General features: G+C 58.6%; 8 protein-coding genes across 8 annotated transcripts; 2 read left to right on the forward strand and 6 right to left on the reverse strand.

Annotated features, from left to right (window-relative positions):
* Positions 1–55: 55 nt before the first annotated feature.
* THITE_2107857 (uncharacterized protein) lies at positions 56–2,077 on the reverse strand. Its single transcript, XM_003649298.1, has 6 exons — positions 1,840–2,077; positions 1,248–1,749; positions 1,019–1,176; positions 649–956; positions 343–574; positions 56–265 (listed from the first exon to the last, which is right to left on the reverse strand). The coding sequence occupies exons 1-6, from the start codon at positions 2,033–2,035 to the stop codon at positions 117–119; spliced, it is 1,545 nt and encodes a 514-aa protein (XP_003649346.1). The 5' UTR covers positions 2,036–2,077; the 3' UTR covers positions 56–116.
* A 1,493-nt stretch (positions 2,078–3,570) lies between these two features.
* On the reverse strand, positions 3,571–5,505 carry THITE_2040701 (uncharacterized protein; the record flags this gene model as incomplete). The annotated part of the gene is made up of 2 exons (XM_003649299.1): positions 3,571–5,127; positions 5,275–5,505. Coding segments are annotated over 2 exons (1,788 nt in total), but the record flags the coding sequence as incomplete, so codon positions are not given.
* Positions 5,506–6,062: 557 nt separating this feature from the next.
* THITE_2084517 (uncharacterized protein) lies at positions 6,063–7,379 on the reverse strand (the record flags this gene model as incomplete). The annotated part of the gene is made up of 6 exons (XM_003649300.1): positions 6,063–6,340; positions 6,412–6,703; positions 6,768–6,852; positions 6,925–7,136; positions 7,213–7,283; positions 7,346–7,379. The coding sequence occupies 6 exons, from the start codon at positions 7,377–7,379 to the stop codon at positions 6,063–6,065; spliced, it is 972 nt and encodes a 323-aa protein (XP_003649348.1).
* Positions 7,380–10,294: 2,915 nt separating this feature from the next.
* Positions 10,295–11,230, reverse strand: THITE_2107861 (uncharacterized protein). Its single transcript, XM_003649301.1, has 2 exons — positions 11,182–11,230; positions 10,295–11,063 (listed from the first exon to the last, which is right to left on the reverse strand). Exon 2 carries the CDS (start codon positions 10,911–10,913, stop codon positions 10,413–10,415), a length of 501 nt encoding a protein of 166 aa, XP_003649349.1. The 5' UTR covers positions 10,914–11,063; positions 11,182–11,230; the 3' UTR covers positions 10,295–10,412.
* A 2,970-nt stretch (positions 11,231–14,200) lies between these two features.
* THITE_2169356 (uncharacterized protein) lies at positions 14,201–14,896 on the forward strand. The gene is made up of 2 exons (XM_003649302.1): positions 14,201–14,303; positions 14,382–14,896. The coding sequence occupies exons 1-2, from the start codon at positions 14,301–14,303 to the stop codon at positions 14,715–14,717; spliced, it is 339 nt and encodes a 112-aa protein (XP_003649350.1). The 5' UTR covers positions 14,201–14,300; the 3' UTR covers positions 14,718–14,896.
* Positions 14,897–14,931: 35 nt separating this feature from the next.
* On the reverse strand, positions 14,932–16,072 carry THITE_2107864 (uncharacterized protein). Its single transcript, XM_003649303.1, has 3 exons — positions 15,968–16,072; positions 15,573–15,911; positions 14,932–15,489 (listed from the first exon to the last, which is right to left on the reverse strand). The coding sequence occupies exons 2-3, from the start codon at positions 15,776–15,778 to the stop codon at positions 15,039–15,041; spliced, it is 657 nt and encodes a 218-aa protein (XP_003649351.1). The 5' UTR covers positions 15,779–15,911; positions 15,968–16,072; the 3' UTR covers positions 14,932–15,038.
* An 81-nt stretch (positions 16,073–16,153) lies between these two features.
* Positions 16,154–17,988, forward strand: THITE_2107866 (uncharacterized protein). The gene is made up of 2 exons (XM_003649304.1): positions 16,154–17,134; positions 17,194–17,988. The coding sequence occupies exons 1-2, from the start codon at positions 16,271–16,273 to the stop codon at positions 17,779–17,781; spliced, it is 1,452 nt and encodes a 483-aa protein (XP_003649352.1). The 5' UTR covers positions 16,154–16,270; the 3' UTR covers positions 17,782–17,988.
* A 207-nt stretch (positions 17,989–18,195) lies between these two features.
* Positions 18,196–19,921, reverse strand: THITE_2141204 (glycosyltransferase family 21 protein; the record flags this gene model as incomplete). The annotated part of the gene is made up of 2 exons (XM_003649305.1): positions 18,196–19,756; positions 19,812–19,921. 2 exons carry the CDS (start codon positions 19,919–19,921, stop codon positions 18,196–18,198), a joined length of 1,671 nt encoding a protein of 556 aa, XP_003649353.1.
* Between the last annotated feature and the right edge of the window lie 1,563 nt (positions 19,922–21,484).

The raw sequence follows: 21,484 nt of genomic DNA on the forward strand, positions 1-21,484 counted from the left end.
GCAGCCCTGAGTCGGGGAGGAGGCTCTTGTTTGCTTTTGGTTTATTCTAGTACTAGAGAGCATGTCGCCGCCGGCTGGGCAATCCGGCCATATAATCAAGAATGGGTCCGTCTATCTCATGGCCATTGATCTCCCAGTTGTGATATACCGTCTTTCTTCCTGCATGATTGGTTTACGGTAGGCTCTGAATTGTTTGTCCACTCCCGCCCTTGCCGTCTTCGATCTGAGCGCTGTCGGATTTTGTCACGTCGGCTACTAGCAAACACTGCGCGGAGCCGTTAGTTTCTAGGCACAAATATCTCTCCCAAGATACATCGCCCAACGAAGGGAGGAGAGCCTTACGCTCTTCCATTTCCTCGAGCGACTTGCCCTTGGTCTCCTCGATGAAGAACCACACGAAGACGACCAGGGCGAAGTTGAAGACGGCGAACATGACAAAGACTCGCCACCCCAGATTCTGCACGGCAGGCGGAGTTGCCAGAGAGAAGACGCAGTTGAAGAGCCATTGCGTTGCCGTGCTGATGGCCACACCCGCCTCCCGAATCCTCGTCGGGAAGATCTCGCCGGTGTAGATCTGCAAAGGGTGTTAGCGAGCGCGCCCCAAAATAAAGTCCTGGTGTGGGCGAAGAAGCAATCAAGGTTACTGACCCACGGAACAGGACCCCAGGATATGTTGTAGCTCATGGCTTCGAGGTAGATCATGGTCAACGAAGCGATGGCCGGCGGCGTGAGGCCGGCGCTGGGGTTGGGCGGAAACTTGGCCGTTAGGACGGCGACGATGAGCATGTAACTGCCCATGAGCAACGCGCCGGCGAGCAGCGAACCACGGCGCCCGATGCGCTCGATGAGGAAGAGCAAGAAGAAGAGACAGGCCACGACCTTGACGACACCGAAGAAGCCCGTGATGAGGAGATTGTTCTGGCCGGCGCCGACGAGAGAGAAGATCTGTGGTGCATCTGCCGCGCCAGGGCGGTTAGCAAAAGTTACCATGGCACGCTGCGCCGGAACCAGGCCTCACAATAAGCCATGGAGGTGTTGCCCGTGAGTTGAACACCAATCTGCAGAGCGATGATGAGGAACACGCGATGTCGGTTGATCGGCTCGAGAAGCTCCTTCCAGCTCACACCGGACCTGATGCGGTTCTCTTCGTCAATGCTGCTGATGATTTCCGCGAATCTGCGTCTCTACGGTCAGCCCACAAATCCATGCTTTCTCCACTCCGGGATGCGTTGTGTGAAACCACTGACTCCTCCCGAATCTCGGAGCTGTCACCGCCCCTGACCCATATCAAGGACTGGAGCGCGGCCTCGTGCTGGCCGGTCTTGGCCAGCCATCGCGTGCTTTCCTTGGTAAGAAGCATGCCGAACCCAAGGATGGCGCCGGGAACCAGCTGCAAGCCGACGGGGATCTGCCACTGCGCCGAGTGGTCGTTGGGGATGTACTTGGACACGGCGTAGTCGATCCAGTAGGATGTCATGACGCCCAGGGTGAAGAAGAACTGGAAGAAGCTGCCCAGCACCCCGCGGATGCCTTTCGGGGCCATCTCGGCCGAGTACATGGGAATGATGACGGTTGCCATGCCGACGCCGACGCCGCTGATGACCCGGGCGACATAGAAGGCGGCGAGCGAGTGGGTGTTGATGGTCTGGACGACGGCGCCGATGTTGAAGAGCGTCGACGCGAGGACGAGCGACCAGCGGCGGCCATACCGGGCCGTGAAGGGCCACACGAAAAAGCAGGAGAAGAAGGCTGCGGCGGACAAAACTCAGCTGTGCTCTGCTACAACTGCATCACGCATATCGTCGCGGTGAGTTGAAAAAGCGGAAACCGACTACTCACCCCCGGCCTGCAGCAAGCTGGTCGAGTTCGACGACACGGTTGCTTTATCTGCCGAGCCGTAGCGGAAGTCCCGCTGGAAGCTCGGGAAGGTGAGGATGCCCCCGATGATGCCCGTGTCATAGGCAAACAAAAACGAGCCAACGCAGCACAGGGCCACGAGGTACACGGCCCGGAAGGCGCCCAAAGCCCGCGACATACTGCCCCGGATTCAACCTGATGCCGAGTTCGTAACTATTCTTGGAGCGAAGGGGAGAGGGACCATGGGCTTGGGTCTGCGTTTGAGGGCTTCTAATAAGACTGCCTAGGGAGCGTGATGCCCTCCACGCCGGAACCCCCACCCACCCGCTTCCACTCCCTCGGAGCATGCGCCCGAAAGGACGGTGCGCTGCGTGCCGGCCAGTCTCGTGCCGTTTCCGCGTCACGGCCGGCATGGCGTGCTTCAAGGCTGCCATGATGCGTTGGCTGATAATGCTACTAACAAGGATGAATACTACGAGGTGGGCAGGATGAACTGCAAGGATTCGAAAGGGTCCACCCGCAATGCTACCTCGGCTGGCACTAACTTAGTGTCGTAGCGGTGTTAGAGGAAGCCAGTGACGCGTGCCAATCCCGTTCGGTTGGTTGCATCACCGGCCCGATGACTGTTGACATTCGGTCGTCGGGCGGAGTTTGGCGCTGCCGGGGGCGAGCTCCATGAAAATGAAGAACTGCCGTCCCTCCCAAGTGGCTGGAACAGCTGAGAAGAGAGGTTGCATGACAGGTAGGGCAGGAAGACTCTCCGAATGCGGGTGTAGTCAATGAAGGTATGAAGATGCCCTGTTCTTTCCGTTAGCTCTGTAAGCCGGGCCCTTTCGTGGTTGTGACGGAGGGCTGCTGTCCGCATATGGCCCGATGCTTCTTCTCAGATACATATAATGCATGGCAAGTCTTAGAACACCATGAAAGCTTTGCTTCAACTTCGATCGGGTTCTCATCAGTCAACTACCTAAGACCCAATCTGTCTGGTTAAACCCCCCGATGTTCGCCCGCGGGCCCTTACCACAGACACCCATCAGCTTAGACTCCTGTCTGCTGCCCCAGCCAGCCCGCCCACTGCCCCTCACCCCCCGTCTGCATCAGCGCCGTCTCCGGCTCCGCCACCTCGCGAATGAGGCTCTCAAAGGCCATATCCACGCCCTGCAGCGCCCACCAGTCCGCCTCCTGCTGGTCGAGCCCAGCCGCAGCCCCAGGCCCAACCCCTTCCCCCACCCCTTCCGCTTCTCCTTCCCCCGGCCTGCCTATTATCCCCCCTCCGCGCTCCTCCTGGACCCCTCTACTATCCGCCCGCTCAATTTCGATGACCCCAAAATGCGGAATGCAGATGCGCAGCGCCCTGACCCCGTCGCTCACCCGCCCGACGTCGATGCCCGCGCCCCTTGCCTCCTCTGTCTCTGTCTCCGCCTCCTCTGCCTCGCAGCCGTTCTCCTGCGCGTCAATCTCACCAGCTTCCCCGTCCCCGCCGCCGGCACCACTGTGCTTCACCCCTGCTGCTGCTGCTGCGGCTGCTGCTGCTGCTGCTGCTGCATCCGGCCCCAGCCCCGAGCCGGGGGATACCGCGGTCGCAGACGCGGACGCGAGCGAGGAGGGACTACTCCTACTATTACCACTACTATTTCTATTACTACTACTCCTCCCAGCAACAGGGCCAGCAACAGGGCCAGAACCAGGCCCAGGCCCAGGGCCAGGACCAGGAGCAGGGGTGGTGCGGTGGCGGTAGGCGCCCCCGCGCGCGGCGTCGGCCTCGATGAGCAGCAGGTGGCGCAGGATAGTGGCCATCTGGGCGGCCGTGGGGTCGGGCCGGTCCGGCGCTGGCGCGGGCGGGGAGCGCCGGGTGCTCTGGATGCAGGCGAGCGCGCGCTCGATCAGCGCGCGGTCGCTTGGGCGCGGGTGGGCGAGGAAGGTCATTGGGTGGGCTGATGTCGGTGTCGCGACTAGGGGGTTGGTGGTTGTTGTTGTTGTTGTTGTCGGGATGGTGGTGGTGGTGGTGGTGGTGGTGGTGGTCAGGACTGGCGCTTGGTTTTGGCGCTGTCGCCACGCTTCAATGTGCGCGAGGCACAGGGCGGAGGCCGCGGTGAAGGCGAGGAAGTTCACGGCGTGCGTGCAGTAGGTGCCGGTAGGGTCGGCCTTGCGGAAGGAGACGAAGCGCGAGAGCAACTCGCGGCTTACGTGCACGGCGGTGATCTTGCTGTGGAGGTAGGACATGTGGTGGCTGGTGTTGCCATCGCTTGGGGAGCGTAGGAGGTATGGGAGATGCAACCGCAGCAGGAGGTGGTAATGCACGAATTGGTCCATGAGACGCACCGCGTCGTCGAGCCCCATGTCTTGTTGATGGTCTCCGCCCCTACTGCTGCTGGATTGTAGGGGAGCGTCGAGCTCGGGTGGCAGCCACCACTCTGGCGGCACGGAGGACGCTGCGTCCTGCAGCAATAGATCGATCTCTCGAGTCTGGGCGAGGTCAGCCTCAGCGTTATTACGTTGGAGGATTCGGCCGGCGGCCGAGCAGTGGATGCGCCGCATACGCTCCTCGAGGGCACAACTCGCCAGAGCCTTCGGCGTGGCAAAGTCGTCATCGATCCAGCTATGCGGCAGGCCGAGCATCATGGAGAGGTAGCGGTCGATCTGTACCAAGCGAAACCACAGCTGCTCTGGGTTGATGCGTGTCTTCGTTCCAGGGTCAAGCGTCTTCATGATGCCGCCTCCACGGCCGCTGCCCCGATGCAGGCCCATGACCAGCGCCACCGCCATAGCCTGACGCGCAACAACCCATGCCCGGCTGATGTTGCCGGCGTTCTCGAGGTACGTGCTCAGCATGACGAGGCATTCGACACCCTCGATCGAGTTGGCGAGCTCGTCGCTGCCCGTCACGAGCTTCACTGCGTCGGCCGCCCTCGACATGATGTCGCAGCAGCTGACGCCCAGACGTTCCAAGCGCTGCACGGAACTGATCGGGACACCTTGCAGATGGATGCACAGAGTAAGGAGTTTCGCCGCTACCAGCACGGGATGAGAGCCCGGCGACGGCAGCTGGAGGGTTTCCCGCGCCGATGCCGCGTCCCAGCGGGGCTCCGTACAGCCTGCCTTTCGCAGGAGGAACCCGGATGTTCCGACGGGCTCGCTGAGGATCAAATCGAGCTCACGGGGACTGGGCCACGCCGCGCGAAGTGTGCGGGCGAGTCCTTCGTGTCTGGTGCTAGCGGCAGCGGGATGTGAATCCGGTTCCGGATCTGTGCCAGGCCATGTTGGAACGCGCTGGCCGTGTGGGCTAGTAGTACCACTCCTCGTGACACCAGGCGACCGCTGTGGGGAGCCCGGTGTTTGACGGAGGATGTGATTGGCGTCATCGGCATCTTTGCCCTGAACCAACTTGTCCAGCAGCTGTTCCACGAGCGCCTCAACACGGCCGAGCCTGTCCTCGACGCCGGACTTGGAACTCGCGAGCGCGGGCACATAGGGGAACTCTTGGCTGACGCATGCAGTCCCGCGGCTCTTGCATCCCAAGCAGATCACATCCGCCGGTGCGGCAAAGGAGCACCGGATCTTGCGCCGCTTGCACTCCCAGCAGCTCCGCGTGCCCTTTCGAACTTTCTTCCTCGGCGGCTCCGATTGCTCTTCCACCGAGCTCTCCATTCTCGCTACCAACTGGGCGGGAATATGAAAGTAATGAAAGTTCAGGTGAGTGGAAATCCGTGTTGTGCTCGTGAACGGCGTGGACAAATCGCCCGGCAGAACTCCCCCGGATCGGCGGAAAAAGAAGGTCTCTAATCTGGCAGGGCTGATTAATAAGGGGAGGGGAGCCGCCGTTTCGCCGTGCCTCGGCGGACAAAATGAAGCCCCCCTGTTTTCTCGTTGCACGGCTTGAGGGTTGTTGTGGGTCAGCACACCCTGAAACCCCTCGACCCCTGAAGCCTTAGGCTCCTTTGACGACTTGAAGCCAAGTCCATAACATCCTCAGCCGATATCTCAGACCAGACGCCCGGGATAGTTACTGCTGAGCTATGGCCAGGAAAAGTTGCCATGGAACGTCCATAGGCGAGGATTGGAGGTTGAGCCATCCAGTACCAGGGAGTTAGATTCTGCCGGTCTGGTGCAGTTACTATGTCATGTCACTGCCCTCCGTATCTATCCTATCCATCTATTCACTAAGGTATCAGAGAGTTTGCGCCGAACCCCTCCTGGAACCGTGTCTACAAGCCCATCTCATCAAGCTTGCCGCGCCAGGCCGCAGCCAGGAACTCCTCAGCCTGGGTGAACTTGTAATCGGGCAACAGCCGATTCCACTCATCCGAGACGGACAAATGACCGGCCGAGATGCCGAGGATCATGCCGCCAATAAAGGTTGGCCTCAGCTTCTCGAGCTCCTCGGGCGAAATGGCATGGTGCTCGGGCATAGGCATCCACGAAGATTTGATCTTGCCGGCTTTGAGGTCTTCGGCGTCGAGTCTCTCGATATGGAACGGCGCGCCTTGATTATTCGAACAACATGAGCGAGTGAATGCAAGATCCCGAAGGAGAAAAGATACGTGGGTGGCTTACCTCGGACCCTCTCTCCGATGGCAAGGAGCTGTCCAAGGGTGAGTTCCGTGCCACGGACGCCGCCGACACGCGGCCACTCGCCCTCGTACTCAACAGCCCTGGCCACCACGTTGGCGAGGTCCTCGGCTGTGGTGAGGGTAATTTTGGCTTCGTCACTGCCCTCCACCATGAGCGCGCGGCGATGGGCAAAGCTGATTGGCAACTCGAGCTGGACGATGTGCTTGGCTGATTTGTGGGGGTATGTCAGGTAATTCAGAAACAGACCGGGCTGGAACAGCGTGTACTCGAGGACCTGTGGCGGACGCACATCGCGTCAGCCTTGTACCGTATTCTCCGCCCGACTTCTACCTGGGTACCTTCTTGTCCTTGTTGATGTCTTCGAGGTACTTGCGTATCTCGACCTTCCCGGCATACCAGGGCATGTGAGGAAGCACGGTCGACCTAGAAGCCAGCCTTCGAGTCAGCAAGAACGCACACGGCACATCCAGGGCTCTATCAGGACCGCAAACCTACGTTATCCACTCGCTCGGCGCCAACCGCCGCACGCCCGCTCGCACGGCCGCATCGATCAGGTTCTTCTGCGCGCGGTTGTCCGGATCCGTGTGCACGACGATCACCGAGATCACGGTGTCGACACCTCGCAGAATCTCGGCCAGCTGGTTGGCATCGTCGTAGTTTGCCTTGACCCACGTCACGCCGGGTGCGAGCGCGAAAGTGGGAGTGTCCTGTGCCGATCCAAGTCAGCGCCGCCGGTCGGCTAGCAATCCGGGCGAAGCAGGATCACTTAGTTACGGAACGAACATTGCGGGACAGAATCAGGATCTCGTGCTTCCCGGTTGCAACGAGCGCATCGAGAATCTCTCGGCCAAGGTCTGCTTGTGCGTTAGCGGGAATGGGAAACAGTTTCAAATAAGCATCAGCGAGCTGTCCTTACCGCCCGAGCCACCGGCAATCGCTATCTTGACCATATTCTGTGTCGGATTCTTGGACAAGATCAACAGGGAAAACTCAAGGTTCGAAGGTCGATGATGCACCGTAACCGACGGTACAACTGGAAAGATGCATCTCCATCGTTTTTTTATACCTGGGAACCGGGGCCGACAGCATCTGGTGGTTCTTCCGTGCTTCGGCCGAGCTTGACAACACGGCTTGGCTTGGAGTCTTGGACTGCCGTTCAATCCGCCGCACTTCCGCCGAGAAGACGGATTTCATAACTCCCTGTCTCTGATGCAACCCTGGTAACAGTGTTCGCCACGCAACAGCTGAGAGGGCACTAACCGAGGATTCTGGGTTTGCCCCGAGTCCCAACGCATTAATCTGATCCCTGGCCAACGACCACGGAGACAACGCGGCTTCAGACCGGGAACCGGAGGTGCCTATCCAGATGTTCAACCAAGCAGTACAATAAAAGCTGTGAATGGGTTAGAAGCGAGGTTCGGAACCCACCGATGTCCAAGTCGAGGACGTCGAAACCGAAGCCTAACCTTCGCTCTCACCCTATGTGTGGGTGTATTCTTAGTGTAAGAGGAAAAGTGAGAGACACGGAAAAGGTGAGGGGGAGGGGCCAAAGAGAGACTTGATGATGAGAATCGGGACCAGAGATGAAAAGTCAAACGAGAGTTCATAGGCGGTGAGGGAACCGGAAGGTTGATTACCTCGCCACAAGATAAGGACAGGTCAATGTGCCCCCTTTGCGACTGTTGCGTAGTAACTAGAGAAATTGCGGTGTCTCGAAGCCGCTGGCTAGTGGCATGCCTCATCAACCCGTACTGTGGTCTCCGAAGCCAGCAACATTTGCGGATCGATCGTGGTGGATGAGTCTAGGACGGGTTCAACAAAGGCCGAGTCTGGGACCCATATCTTTAAACCTAGTTTCCATTAAGCTCGTTTTCGGTCTTGCAGCGCCAGCTTTAGCCGTTAAGCTGGCTAGTCGTAGTGTGCCACTTGAAGGAACTTAAAGGGAACCCTGTATTCACTGCCTTTTTCCAGGCAGGTTGAACCGTCGAAACCAACCACAGGACAATCAACCATCCCACCAACATATCCCCCTGTTTCGAAATTTTACTACTGTTCCTGCATATTCCCACAGCCTCCGACAAATTTGTTGAGGTTGTGGTCTACCGTGCATTATGTTCTTCCTGGGTTGCGTCTGCTCGTTTCGCAAGCAACCACTCAATCCACCTTGATCATTCTTCAGCACGACAGTGATTACTGCCGTTGCCGACGTTAAGTCTTGCTTTCCTCAATAGTGAGTTCCTTAGGATACAACTTTGAAGGCTTGAGCACGCGGCCGATGTGCCCCGAGATCACCAAATCAATCCGGCAAGCTGCTCCTGTTGCTGGTTATTCAGGACTCATGCCAGCAGTGCGTAGATGCTATTCATGTGCACAGCGAGATAGAAGAGAGAACAGCAAACAGATTGTTAGAAGAACCTAATGGTGAGGAGTTACAGAACCATGCAGGAGAAATAGTCCACTGGAGCGTATTGTGGGCATGACCTCACACAGTAGACACCCGTACATCGCTGGGATGACACAATCAATAGGTATCTCGGTAAGTAGGATCGAGCAGGCCCGCCGCCTAGTTACTCTGTCAAAGCTCTATGTAACCAACGGCGACTCATGTGCCATTTCGTGCAACAATGTCTGGACGAAGAAGCTCGTGAACTAGGCATAGTTGCTCTGCGCACCGTTCCTGATGGTCTGCGCGGCCAGAACCATGCTCCAAAACCCTGCTGCTCGTGCATGAGACTCCTGACTAAGACACGCGCAGGTTGCAGTAGTGCAGCCCCTCCTTTCACCCCGGTAGTCGGCAAGGGATGGAGGGGGGACAAATCCTTTATGCTCTCTCATCAACCAGGGAACAGACCCTGGGTACGCGCAACCCGTCATGTGCACCCAGCTTTCAGCAGCACAGGCGGGAACACAGACAGTTCGGCTTGCTTGTAGTACCGGTAGGAGTAGGAAGTTACCTCCTCAAGGATCGGTTGCAGAATCGTCTTCTTTACGATTGCTGGCCCATCGCCGACGGCATCTGAGTGAGAGACCAGCCTCATCGTTGATTGCGCGGCCGTCAGAGCGCCCGTACGGCCGAGCAGAAATCCAAGGCAGCTGTGGGAATCCACATCGTATAATCGGCTTGGCATGTGCCACCCACGCGATCGTCCGGCATCTGGCCGGATTGGTAGCATTTGTCGGGAGCACACTGTGGTCCGTGGACAGGTATGCATACAGGATGGCTGCTCCGGTGTCTCTGTGCTGTTGCAACCGGACAGGCCTCACACACGTCTGTCGTAGATTCAGCAGGAGGCTAGGATGGCAACAAAGCACCCGAGACAATCGCACTCACGAGTAACACAAGGAACAACAGCTCGCAGCACAAAGGCGGGCAAGACAACAATGCTGCAACCCCAAAAACGGATTTGAGCATTCCTCGTCTCACATCAACAAACAGCGCCCTGGCATGGCCATGACGCTCTGCCGCCAAAGTCGCCACACATCAGGCAGAAATCCCTGCTTGTATGCCTTGACCGATAGCCCATGATCGCCATCCCTGGCATGTCGATTATTATGTATGTATGTACCGTAATCCGCCACCTGCTTGTGGCTTGACAAGACCCAAGACGACCGTCGTCTTTACCTTATGAAAACCCCAAACGCCATGCAATGCTTCATAGTAGAAAAAAGGAAACTTGGAACAATGCCGTTGTAGCAGGAGAACCGAACCCGAACCGATTATGCAAGGCGAGTTGGCAGGTAAGCGCATCTCGGAGGTCAGCCAGTAAACAAGAAACGTGCTCTCGTTCCCACATCCGTCGGTGGGAACGATGAAAACCCAGAAGGTGTGCTCGCTGCCGGAAGCGAGGCGCCATTGCTGATTTGCGTTGGCGGCATGTCCCCGCGGCAACGTGAAAACCACCCGCTCGGCACAAACAACGTGGCCAGAGCGAGCGGTGGGAGATGGTTGTATGCCAATATCAAGCGGACGGCGCGGCAGCGCCTCATGGGCTATTCTGCGTCTCGCTGCGCCAGACGCCCGCGCCGAGAGGCTTGCTAACGCCGAAGCCAACGCCGACGGCAATGCCGACGATGAGCATGATGATGAGGATCTTGACGATGATGCGGTTGCGCTTGCTCAACCCGGCCAGACAGTTGCAGTAGCGGCGCTTCCTCTTAGCTGCCTTGGCCTTCCGTCTCCAGTGATCTTGCCCAGGCCAGACTTCGCAGTCGGAGCCCCCCTTGGTGCACTCGGCTGACCTTCGACTGAAATTGTGTGTGACCATGGCTTCGATGTCGGTGTCGAAGGGGTCGGCGCGGGCAGTGCTGGGTGATGAGACATCCGAGGGACGCGAGAGCTGCGCCTCCTTCTCCTCAAACGCGGGGAAGGGCTGCAGCGGGGAGGGTGAGGATTCGGAGCGCTTCTCAGCGATGTGTGGTGTCGTAGTTTCAATGGTCAGCCCCAGCTTGCCGGCCGGGGTCTCGTTGGAGGGCGCGGACGCCATGGCGCGGGAATCAGGTGGTAGCTAGGTGGATGGAGACTGTGTAATGGCTGGTTGCGTAGTGATATCGTCGACAGATGACCGTACGAGCGAATTGGATAGTCGGCGAGCTTGGAATTCGTAAGGTTCTTATTTTATTATCGACGGCGTGCCCTGGAAGCTGTCAGTTATGTTTTGGGAGCCGGGTGGCGGGGGTGCGGAAGAGAGCACAATAAACCTGAGCAACATTCGTTGCGCAGATGACAATTTGTTTGTGGCAGGAGGTACTGACCAGCATCACAATGGCAGACATGTGCCTGTGCGCGCCTCGGCAAAAAAGCAAAAACAGAAGCGGCCACCCAGTGGATGGCGGACGACGAAGAGAAGAGCCGGGCCCCGTGACCCCGTTCCAGCAGGAGAGACACGAGGGAACGACCTTTGGCGAAGAAAAGGTCGAGGGATGGAAACACGGCAGCCAAGAAGGGCTCCTGTTTGCGATCGGCACCTGCTGTAATTGTTCCGCTCCGAGGGAAGCGGTGAATTACAGCGGGTGGATCGCAGAAAGAGAGTTTGCGGCGATCGAGTCGTGCAAGGAGAAGAAAGCCCCAGCATTTGGGACCGGTGAAAAGAAGAATGGAAGCAGCAGCGGTCCCTTCTGGGCATGTGGAGGTACGTACATACCGGGATCTTGCCATGGTGCAGCCACTTGAGCCAAACTCGGCTAGGCTCATGCCAGATCCTGGCCACAACCTGGGCTAGCCAGGCTCCACTTCCTTTCTGAGCCATACGTCCGAAGCCTGATTGGCCTGGCTGGTCGAGCCAATGCAGCTCTCCTTTTCCTCCACAGGGGTCATCTCTGCAGCATTGAGCGGCCTTCCGCGGGGCCAATTCGCTAACCGTCAGCCCACAAGCTCGAGCTCGGGAAGCCCTCAGAGATCAATCAACTTCAGCAGAGCGCGTCACGCTGCTGACACTGACAATGCGGATATCGACAGGCAGGGCAACGCGGCCTTTCTTGGGGGGAATTGACCTGAACGCCTGGTGGTCAAGTGGGCCGCAGCCATCATGCGAACGGATTTGGCCCTGGCATGACTGTCTGATTCAGGGGGGTGCTGGGCACATGCAAGATGGTCACCTCCTGTGAAGTGTACTCTTCAATGGCCTTCCTCGTTAGCTTCATACTTAAGCACGTGAAATGCTGCGTCCTTCGAACGGGCCATTGCTGGCATTGTTGCTTCCGCAGGTGGCACGCTGCTCCGGCGCTTCTGCGCTAATGCAGGTCCCCAGAAGGGCTCGCGATAGGTTGGAACGCCCGTGGGGCTTGGCCTTGAAACACCGTTCTGTCGCCTCGAATCTCCCGGCCAATTTTCCGTTTGGAGTGGAAACGATCAGAGCAGAAGATAAATGAACGGCTCCAAGCGAAACGGTCCATGGCATTGCATAGTATTCTCCAGGCTCGGGCAGCCATGTTCTCTTCCCAAACACTGTTCAGGTAACTTGGCGTTTGTCGGTGTGTCCCTGTCTGCAGCATGCTGCACAGCTGCAGCGGAAACGGCCAGCCACCCCACCAAGCACGCTAATGCAACATAAGGTAACTCAATACCATGCAGGGGTCAAGCATATGCCCCGGAGGTCTAGGCCTCCACCCGGACATCTGATGGGAAGAAACTCTCGCCACTGCCCAACAGTTCCTCATCATTATCCGTACTTGCACGGATAACGTACGCCTGGGCTACACCCGCGTGGTCTGGCCATGGCCAGCTGAGCGCAAGAGCAACCTTAGTGTAATGTGGAACGTCTCTAGTTACCGTCGAGTCTCGTGGCGGTGAAGCTGTCTCGCTTGCGATGCCCCTCCCGTCACATGGATTACCTTTGATTGGTGGGATGACTGGTGTCTTTTCAAAGCTTGTCCAGCAGTTGGGAACGGAGACGTCCGAAACTTGGCAAGAAGCCATACCTAGGCTGAGAAGGCTCTCTTCAATGTGGTCGCCTCATGGACTTTGACCAGTTATTCAAGCTAGGGAATCATGGGCTGGTGGGTAAACCGGTCAGGGGTGAGATGGCTTCTCAGAATGTGATTATTGTCGGAACCTGCCGACACTGTCGCCCATACGAGCATCGTCGCGGACCATCGTTCAACGTTGCCAAAGAAGCTAGACTACACTAGACTACGTGATGAGCACGACGGGGGCTTAGGCACCGACCCAGAATAGGATTATACCGTCAGTGCATAAAGTCCTTTGACTCTCCCGCGAATCTAGGCCAAGCGCTGCCAAAGATTGGTGTCAGTGACTTGTAAAACAATGCCAAGGCCGATTTGACAACAAAGGCGAATATCATTGGGCCAAGAGAAAGAATAATTCACCTGCCCGAGCGACCGTTTGGAAGCTGCTGTGGTCGTTGACTCAGGGATTCATGCTCGCCAACATAGAATCGTTGAATGGGTGAGCTATCTGAAGAATACAGGCGCCAAGTTTGAGACTTATCAACCAGGAGAGAGAAAGGCTCAGCCAACAGAACAATTGAATCTTGCTTTCTCCCCAGGGGCAAGGCCGAGGAGCGCTGGGCTGCCGACTGGCACTTGAAGACCCCCTTATCTTGGGTGTAACTTGCATCAAATCACCCACCTCGAATTCATTGAGAGGTGCCCACGAAGCTGCCCGACTGACAATGTGCAGTTCGGCGATCATGCAGCAGCGAGCGTCGTAGAATTCCAGAGAGATATACAATCCAGAGCTTTCAACTCCTTTATCCCTGTTGTATGCGGTGTCGTTTTCAATTCGTGTCGCGGAGACCACTTCACGCTGCCTACCTAGGCCATCATTCATTTTAATCCGTACTTCTCCATCCTTGCGTCAGCAGGGGCTGTGGGGGCATTGGGGACGGATCGGTACAACTGATTGCCCTATTACATCCATTGCATCGTCCTCATGTCCTGAATTGTTTTGTTCCAAAATTGAGGAGCTGTCAAGCTTGCCCATTCCTACGACTTGTTGCCACAGAGATGGGGAGTCCTTGCCGACGGCCGGGACCGAATTGTGTGGCCTCGAAAGTCGGACTTGAGTGTGAGGGATGGTGAGTGGGTTGTGGCATGCATAGGGTTAGGGTTGACGTGCCACTGGCGTCTGGCACAACTGATCCACAAATTTGCACCGCCACATCCTTTCCGCCTCCCAGCCACAGTAACTGCTCCACTCATCCAGACAAGAAAGCTTGGCAACAATGGAGCCAGCTCCTGCTCCCTCGCGTTCCAGCGAGACGAGCCAGTCCCTGACGCCTCCACAGGCCCGCATTCCATTGAGCTCCAGCAACGCCTCGAACAAGGCTGCGATCTTCGCCCGAGAACCACAGCCTTACACCCCGACGCCCAGCATCACCGATTCTGTGCTGCGTGCTCCAATTGCGCCCACAATGGTAATAAGACCTTCCAGTCTTACACATCTTCCCCCTTCAATGCTGCACACTGATCCAACTAACTAACGCACGCTGCAGAACAAGGACGGATGCTACACGTACGTGCACATGCACAAGTCGCACCACGCCGACCTGTTTGAGGATTTCTGCAAGGACAAGCTGCCGGTCGACGACATCTACGTGCCGCCCAACCTGCAGCCCATCAACCCCGAGGAGGAGGACGATGTGGTGCCCGACCAGCATGCTGCCTACGGCGTCCAGAAGGCCACGCAGAAGGTGCGGGAGCCGGCCTGGAAGGACCTGGGTTTGGCGGAGCTGATGGCTCGTGGGCCGGCCCCGGGCACCTCCATGCGACGCACTGGGTTGAGGCGGAGAGGCGGTCCTGGCAGCCAGCACAAGGGGTTGCCGCGTTGATAGGGAAGGACGTTCTTTGCTTTGTCGTTTTGTGCTGCATTGCAAGGCGTTTGGTCAAGGAGGGGATGCGGTTATGGACGGGCTGGTTGGCATCACGTTAGGAGTTTATGGGGAGTGCATTATGCATTGACAAGCGGGCAATGCGTCGGAGTGCCGCTCGCTCTGTCCTCTTCCTGCGCAAACCGTCCCTTTGCAAATCATGATATCAATGACCCTGATTGAACCGCGCCCTGAAACCCAAAACGCCAAACAAGATGCAAAACCTCCCCAACAACTGAGCCCGCAGCCCCCACATCCCGCTGATTCCCGGCCGACCCATCCTCAACCCTTCCCAATCAGCGCCTCCCGCTCCAGCACCTCCGGCTCAAACTTGACCAAGAACACCGTCTTGCCGGGCCACATCTCGCCCTCCTCCTTGCCCCCGACACTATGCGCCGTGACGCGGGCGGGGAACATGGCGCCGTCGCAGACGCCCTCGACGACGCCGGCGACGAAGGCGGCGCAGTTGAGCTGGCTCATCTCGCGCGGCACGCTGATGTACGCGTTGACGAGCGGCTCGTTGTCGATGATCATGTACTCGTCCGGCGTGTCCGGGTTCGAGCTCTTCTCGAGCCGGTCCGCCTGCCGCCCGAACAGGTGCGTCCACAGGTTGATCTTGATGAAGTGCAGCAGCGCGATGATCGTCAGCGGGCGCGTCTGCGACCGCGGCGGCTCGCGGATGAGCAGCAGGTCGAGCAGCTTGAGGCCAATCGGGTGGCCTTGGAGGTTGAGGCTGGCAAGGCGGAGAACGGGAAGGTCAGTCCATGCTTCTAGAGGATGGAATGATGAATGAAGGAGACGGGAGGATAAGCATACCGCTTTTCCAGCTCTTGTATTCCTGTTACCCGCCGCTGCGCGTAGCTCACCATCTCGGAGAAGAGGTAGGCGAAGCTCGCCTGGCTGAGCTCGGCCGTCTTACTGCGGTTCAGCGGGCGGTGGTAGATGGTCTTGCCGTTGGACGGATACCGCAGCCCGGCCTGCTCCTTGCTGCTCGCCGCCTTGCCGGGCCCGAGGTGCGCCATTGTCGTAGCTGGGAAACACTCGCGGTTGGGGTGCGTGGCGCCGTATTCTGCTGCTGGTCCATTCGCCGGTGCACAGCGTCGGGTAGGCGTCTCGGTGGTTCAATGAGCGAGGTTGCTGGGATTATTGCGATCGCTGCGACGGTCAGAAATCCATACTGTGTGCAATTCACATGACGGTCCACTTCGTACGGTGACAGGGAGTAGCTTGAGCTTCAGCTAAGCTTAAAATAGCAGGCGGTGCAGATTCGTGCTACACAGTAAGCTGGATGACGCACCCAGGTGCTGGCAGAATCGTTTGCCCCGCAAAGGTTCAGGTGTTTGCGGGGAGGGGAGCTCTGTTCGGTTGCCTTCGCCCAATATCCACATGTTCCATCCCCCACATCGCTGCACGTGGATCCTCCTCAACATTTAAGACACCTGCTCTCTCCCTCTCCGCTGCAAGTCGAGCTTTGGCGACTCTCTCACAACCGTCACCTCTCTTCGCCGTTCGCCATGTCTGCCACCACGCTCGGTCACCAGGGCGTTTTGGCCGTCGAGAGAAAGGAATATGAGACTGCCATTGCGCAGCTCGACAAAGCCCTCGAGTCATCCACCTCTCCCGCCTGGCTCCTCGCGCGCGCCACAGCCCACCAGCAGCTCAAGCACTACGATGCGGCTCTCCGAGACGCCGAACTCGCATATCATGTGGCCGCCGAGCGGGGCTCCGGGAACTCTCGCAGGCAAATGATCGACGCCCAATATCGCCGTTCGGTCATATACTTCCGGCTCGGACGCTATGCCGACTCCGATTGCTGCGCCAGGTGGAGCATGCGTTTGGCGGAAGGCTGCCCGGTAGGCGAGGATGATGGCATTCAGGACAAGGTTGACGAGCGAGGAAACTACACCGTTACCTATGAGGACGGGGTTGCAGATTGCAAGGGCCAGCCGGGTCAGACATCACGCGACTCAACTGGCGAGAAGGTTTATGGGCTGTTGGGCTCCGGCTCCGGCTCTGAGGGGACTCCCAAGACCGGATTTGAGAAAGAGTGGAAGCGGGCGTACAGTTGGCGAAGCATGGCACTTGGAAGCCTGGGGAGACTGCCCGAAGATGATCCCGGCCGGAAGGTCAGCGTCACCAAGGTTCCACCCCGGCCCCAAGCGAAAACCGACAAAAAGCCCGATCCCGAACCTACAGTGGAAGATGACGAGCTTGAAGAAAAGCCGACCGAACCCGAGGGCCCTGCTCCGGGCAGTGTGCCCGACGAAAAGCTTAAGCTTCGCGCAGATTTTTACCAGAGTGCCCAGAATGTCACAATCTCTCTGTTCGTGAAGGACGCGAAGAAGGAGAACCTGGACGTCAAGTTCTCCAGGAACCAGGTCGGTCCCTCTATTTCGGAAGCAACTGCCATGTCTCAAGTTGTTCTAACTCGCTGCAGGTCCAAATTTCACCCCTCGCCCGAGCAGCTGCACCCTACGTCAAACCCGGTGACCGAGAGGCCACGTCCACGTTCATTCTCGACGGAGAGATTGATCCCTCGAAGAGCCGTTGGTCCGTCACGCCGCGGAAGATCGAACTCGTCCTCCAGAAGGCTGCTCCTGGCGTCAAGTGGGGCACTTGGGGCAGAGAAGAGATTGGTGCTCTACCTTCAACGGATTCCAACGACGCCAAGCTGGCCACCACGACCCCAGCGCCAAGCCAGGCAGCTTCGGCCTCCTCTGCACCCGTGACCAGAGCGCCGGCCACCGCGGGCGCCAGCCCGGCTTACCCCACCAGCAGCCGGTCCGGCCCCAAGAACTGGGACAAGCTGGGCGAAGAGGAAGCGGGCGATGACGAGGACAAGTCCGACGTGAACAGCTTCTTCAAGCAGCTCTACAAGGGCGCAACGCCGGACCAGCAGCGCGCCATGATGAAGAGCTTCATCGAGAGCAACGGGACGGCGCTGAGCACCGACTGGGAGGATGTTAAGAACCGCAAGGTCGAGACAGTGCCGCCCGAGGGCGTCGAGGTGAAGAAGTGGGAGTAGCTGATGAAGAGGAGTCTGCTGCCTTTTCAAGGAGAAGGCTTGTTTGGTGGAGGACCTCGTCTCCGCTAGTTGTTTCCGCTAGCTGGTCGACTTCGCAGAGTTCTCTTTTTCGTGGCTTTCATCATGACATGGTTGGGTCGCATTGCTTCTTCTGCCGTTGGAGTTGGATTGCTGGTAAAAGGGGCTGGGCACGGATACCTCCACGGCGCACGGCGAATCGGCCACGTAGGACAACAACAGGGGATTGCTGTTTTTTTCGAGTTACGGAGCTACAAAATAACAATCATGCGTTGACCGGAACCTGCTGTTCTGGCATTCACACCTCGATGCGTTACTCTGCCTCGTCCCGGGTGTCTAAATTACTTATTGTATCAATGGCTACAGGGTGCGATGTCTAACGGGCCCTGATCAGATCTAGTCTATACGGTCTTTATTACGGGAATTAGGACGGCTCGTCACCTTCGAGCCCGGCGCGGACGACTCGCGCGTCCCACCCCCGACCTCCACCACGCTCATGTCCATGCGCACCCGAAACCGCCGGCCCCGCCAGGTCACTGTCGTGCCCAGCAGCACCGCCCACGTCCAGATGGGCAGCGCCAGCACCTCCCTCCCGACCCAGGCGGCCAGCCACTCGCCGAACGGCCGCTGCGGGATGCCGCCGGGGCGGCCCGCGCCCCGCGCGAAGGCCGGCGTGTGCTCATCCACGTCGACGCTCCGCAGCCGCCGCAGCTCGCCGCTCACCCAGCGGTCGACCAGCATCCACGCGGTCACGGCCAGCGCCCACACGAGCGCCATGGCGCGCCACGTCGGCGGCACGCCGACACCCGCGCCCCACCCCCGGTCGCCGCCGCGGAACCAGGGCAGCGTCGTGAGCGCGAAGGCCAGGTGCGCGCAGCACACGAGCGGCTCGACGCCCGGCTCGACCAGCGTGGCGGCCAGCACGGTCCACTTGCGCACGCGCAGCCAGCGCACCCGCCGCGCCACGTAGCCCGCCGCCGACATGCCCGCCATGGGCTGCAGCGCCGGCTCGCCGAAGACCAGGCCGTGGTTGCGGAAGCGGGGGGCAGGGGCGCCGCCGTCGTCGTCGGAGCTTTGCGGCGGCAGCCGCGAGCGCCAGATCAGGTCGCCGATCAGGTGGTCCTCGCAGATGTAGGAGGAGAAGAAGTCGAGGCCGCGGCCGCGGGCGGCGTCGCGTGGGGAGAGCAGCGGGTTGCGGGCCGGGTCGGTGAACAGGTCCAGGTGGGACTTGCGGAACATGTTGCTTTTGCCGATGATGCAGGGGGCGACGCCGACGGTGTTGATGGCGCTGTAGAACTTGGCGTGGGTGGTGGACATGAACATCTCTTCGAGACGGCCGCCGAAGTGGGAGAGGATGCCGCGGGGAGTGCGGTCGGTCGGCGGGCTGGCGTTGTGAGTGGTGGGGAGGAGGCGCTGCCGCTCTTCGGCGGTTGGCAGCGGGTCGATGTCGACGACGAGGGGCAGCTGGTGCACGAACTTGTAGGGCGTGGTCCTGCTGCCGTCGGGCAGGAATCCGCAGAGCTTGTCCACCATCCGCCCGGCCGAGTTTGTGCCGACCCACACGTTGCAGTCGACGATCCAGACAATGTCGCCCTTGGCTTCGCGGTATGCGCGGCTGATGTTGCGGATCTTCGGGTTCGGGCCCAGGTTGTTGACGTGGCCCCCAGTGCCGTGTAGCAGCGGATCGTCCTCCTCGACGAGGACCTTTGCGTCGAAGCCCGGGAAGTCCGCGACGAGCTGCTGTAGGACCGGATACGCCGGGTCATCGGTGGAGGCGACGCAGAGGTAAATGGTCAGCTTCGATTTGGGGTAGGCGAGGCGGAAGGTCGATGCGAGGCACTCGTAGAGGCCGACCTCGACGCCCTTGACCGGGCGAATGACGGTGATGTGAGGAACCTCATCTGGTTCGAGGGACGGCGACACGGGCTTCGGGAGCGGTCCGGAGTGGTGGCGGAAGCTGGGGCGTGCGAAGGTCAGCAACAGCGCGCGGCGCAAATGGACAGACACCGTACAGCTGCGAGATTCCGATGGCCTGGACAACGAAGACGGTGCAGCTCCAGATTAGGCTCACCAAGGCGGCGCCTTGGACGACCATCGACATTGGGCCATTGCCAACGGTCATCGCTGGGTTAACGAGGGAAAGACGCCGAAGGCGGGCGGGCGAGCAAGCTCAGTCGTAAGGAAGTCTGGCGCGACGGAAGGTTCGGCGACGGAGCACGAATGCGACTCGCATTTGGGCGCAAATCCATGTGGGGCGCTCGTCCTTCATCTCCAGCGGAGCAGTGAGCATCCGATTGGTGCCATTGCGGAAAACTTCGTGCTGAGAGACCATCAGAGACAGTGCGTCGCCAGGGACACCTTGCTGGATAAGCAACAATCACGGGATCGCGTCCAGTTTTCCTGCGGCGCGTCGACCCAATTGCTGGTTCTCCCAGGAGTTTTCGAATTCGGACGAAGCCGTGCCTCGATGGGGCCAGCTTATCTCAGCCCTCAGACCCCTTTCATTGCGTTCTCTGTTTTCCCGGCCTGTGGCTGGGAGAGGTCTGTGCCCAGGCCTGCCAAGACGTAATCCAATACTAGTTTGTATGTAACGCTGTCCGCTAGACCCTTTTGAGAACCTGGCCCACTTTTCGTAGAGAAGCAGTATGGGCTCAAATTGCAATGGGCGCTCTGATTGGCTGTACATAGGCAGTGTAGTGGGGCAGTGTTACAGGCTAAGCCGGTTTGAGGCCCGCGCAGCGAGCCAATACAGCCCAATACTGGTCTGAGGTCTGAGATAAGGGCCAGCCGCCAGGCCCCCCAAGCACCCCCACACCCCCAGTCGCAGTGCGCATTGCTGGGGTGACGTAACACTTTCAAGTTACGTAGCTTAGGCATTGGACTTCACTGTAAACGACTCAAACACGCATCAGTCGTCACACAGTAGCCCGATAAATAGCAACTTGATTGACACGAGAGCGCGATTACTGTGGTAAAGCGTTTTTGGCAATAGCTGTAGTAACATTGTCAAGGATGAACGTATAACCACCTCAAAACTCGAGTGGATTGTGGGGTTAGGGAATCAGCGCACATACTGTGAACTGGCGCAAACAGGTAGGGGGTAGACACAAAATCAAGATCATCTTAGCGAGCAGAAAAGCGCATCTGTGGAATGGCAAATGAGAGTGTAGCATTGGCCTCTGCTTTCTGTATCCCACGTTTGGCAGCTAAAAGTCTTACTACGTAGTATACTTGTTGTTACTGTGTGCAACGAGATCTTGAGATATACACTAGGTAATGGCCTCAGTTTATACATGACGATAGCCTTCTTAGCGCTGTAAATCGTGCGACCTCCGAGCAACCAACCTCGCGAGGCGCTGGCCGTTGAGCGGGTGAACTGGACTAGTCGACCGGGAAGCATTGAGCCCAAGTTTGCTCTTGCAACAAACACATCATTTAGTGGCCGAGGCACTTCGTCCATGGTTGAGGAATCCGCTGACCGTGACGGCGATTGGCGGTCGCCGTTCTGGATTCGACGAGCATCGTGGCGTTACAATGCAAAGTATACAACATCAGCGGTTGGCACCTGTCGGTTGGCTCTCTGTAGGTTAGGAAGTTGCAAGCTTTTAATGCACAAGGGGACGGCCTGTCCTGGAAGCCAGGATGGGATAAGCGTGCCGAAGAGTCTGCGTCACCAAAGCACGAA

Source organism: Thermothielavioides terrestris, chromosome 1 (assembly GCF_000226115.1).
Source record: "Thermothielavioides terrestris NRRL 8126 chromosome 1, complete sequence".
NCBI lineage: Eukaryota > Fungi > Ascomycota > Sordariomycetes > Sordariales > Chaetomiaceae > Thermothielavioides > Thermothielavioides terrestris.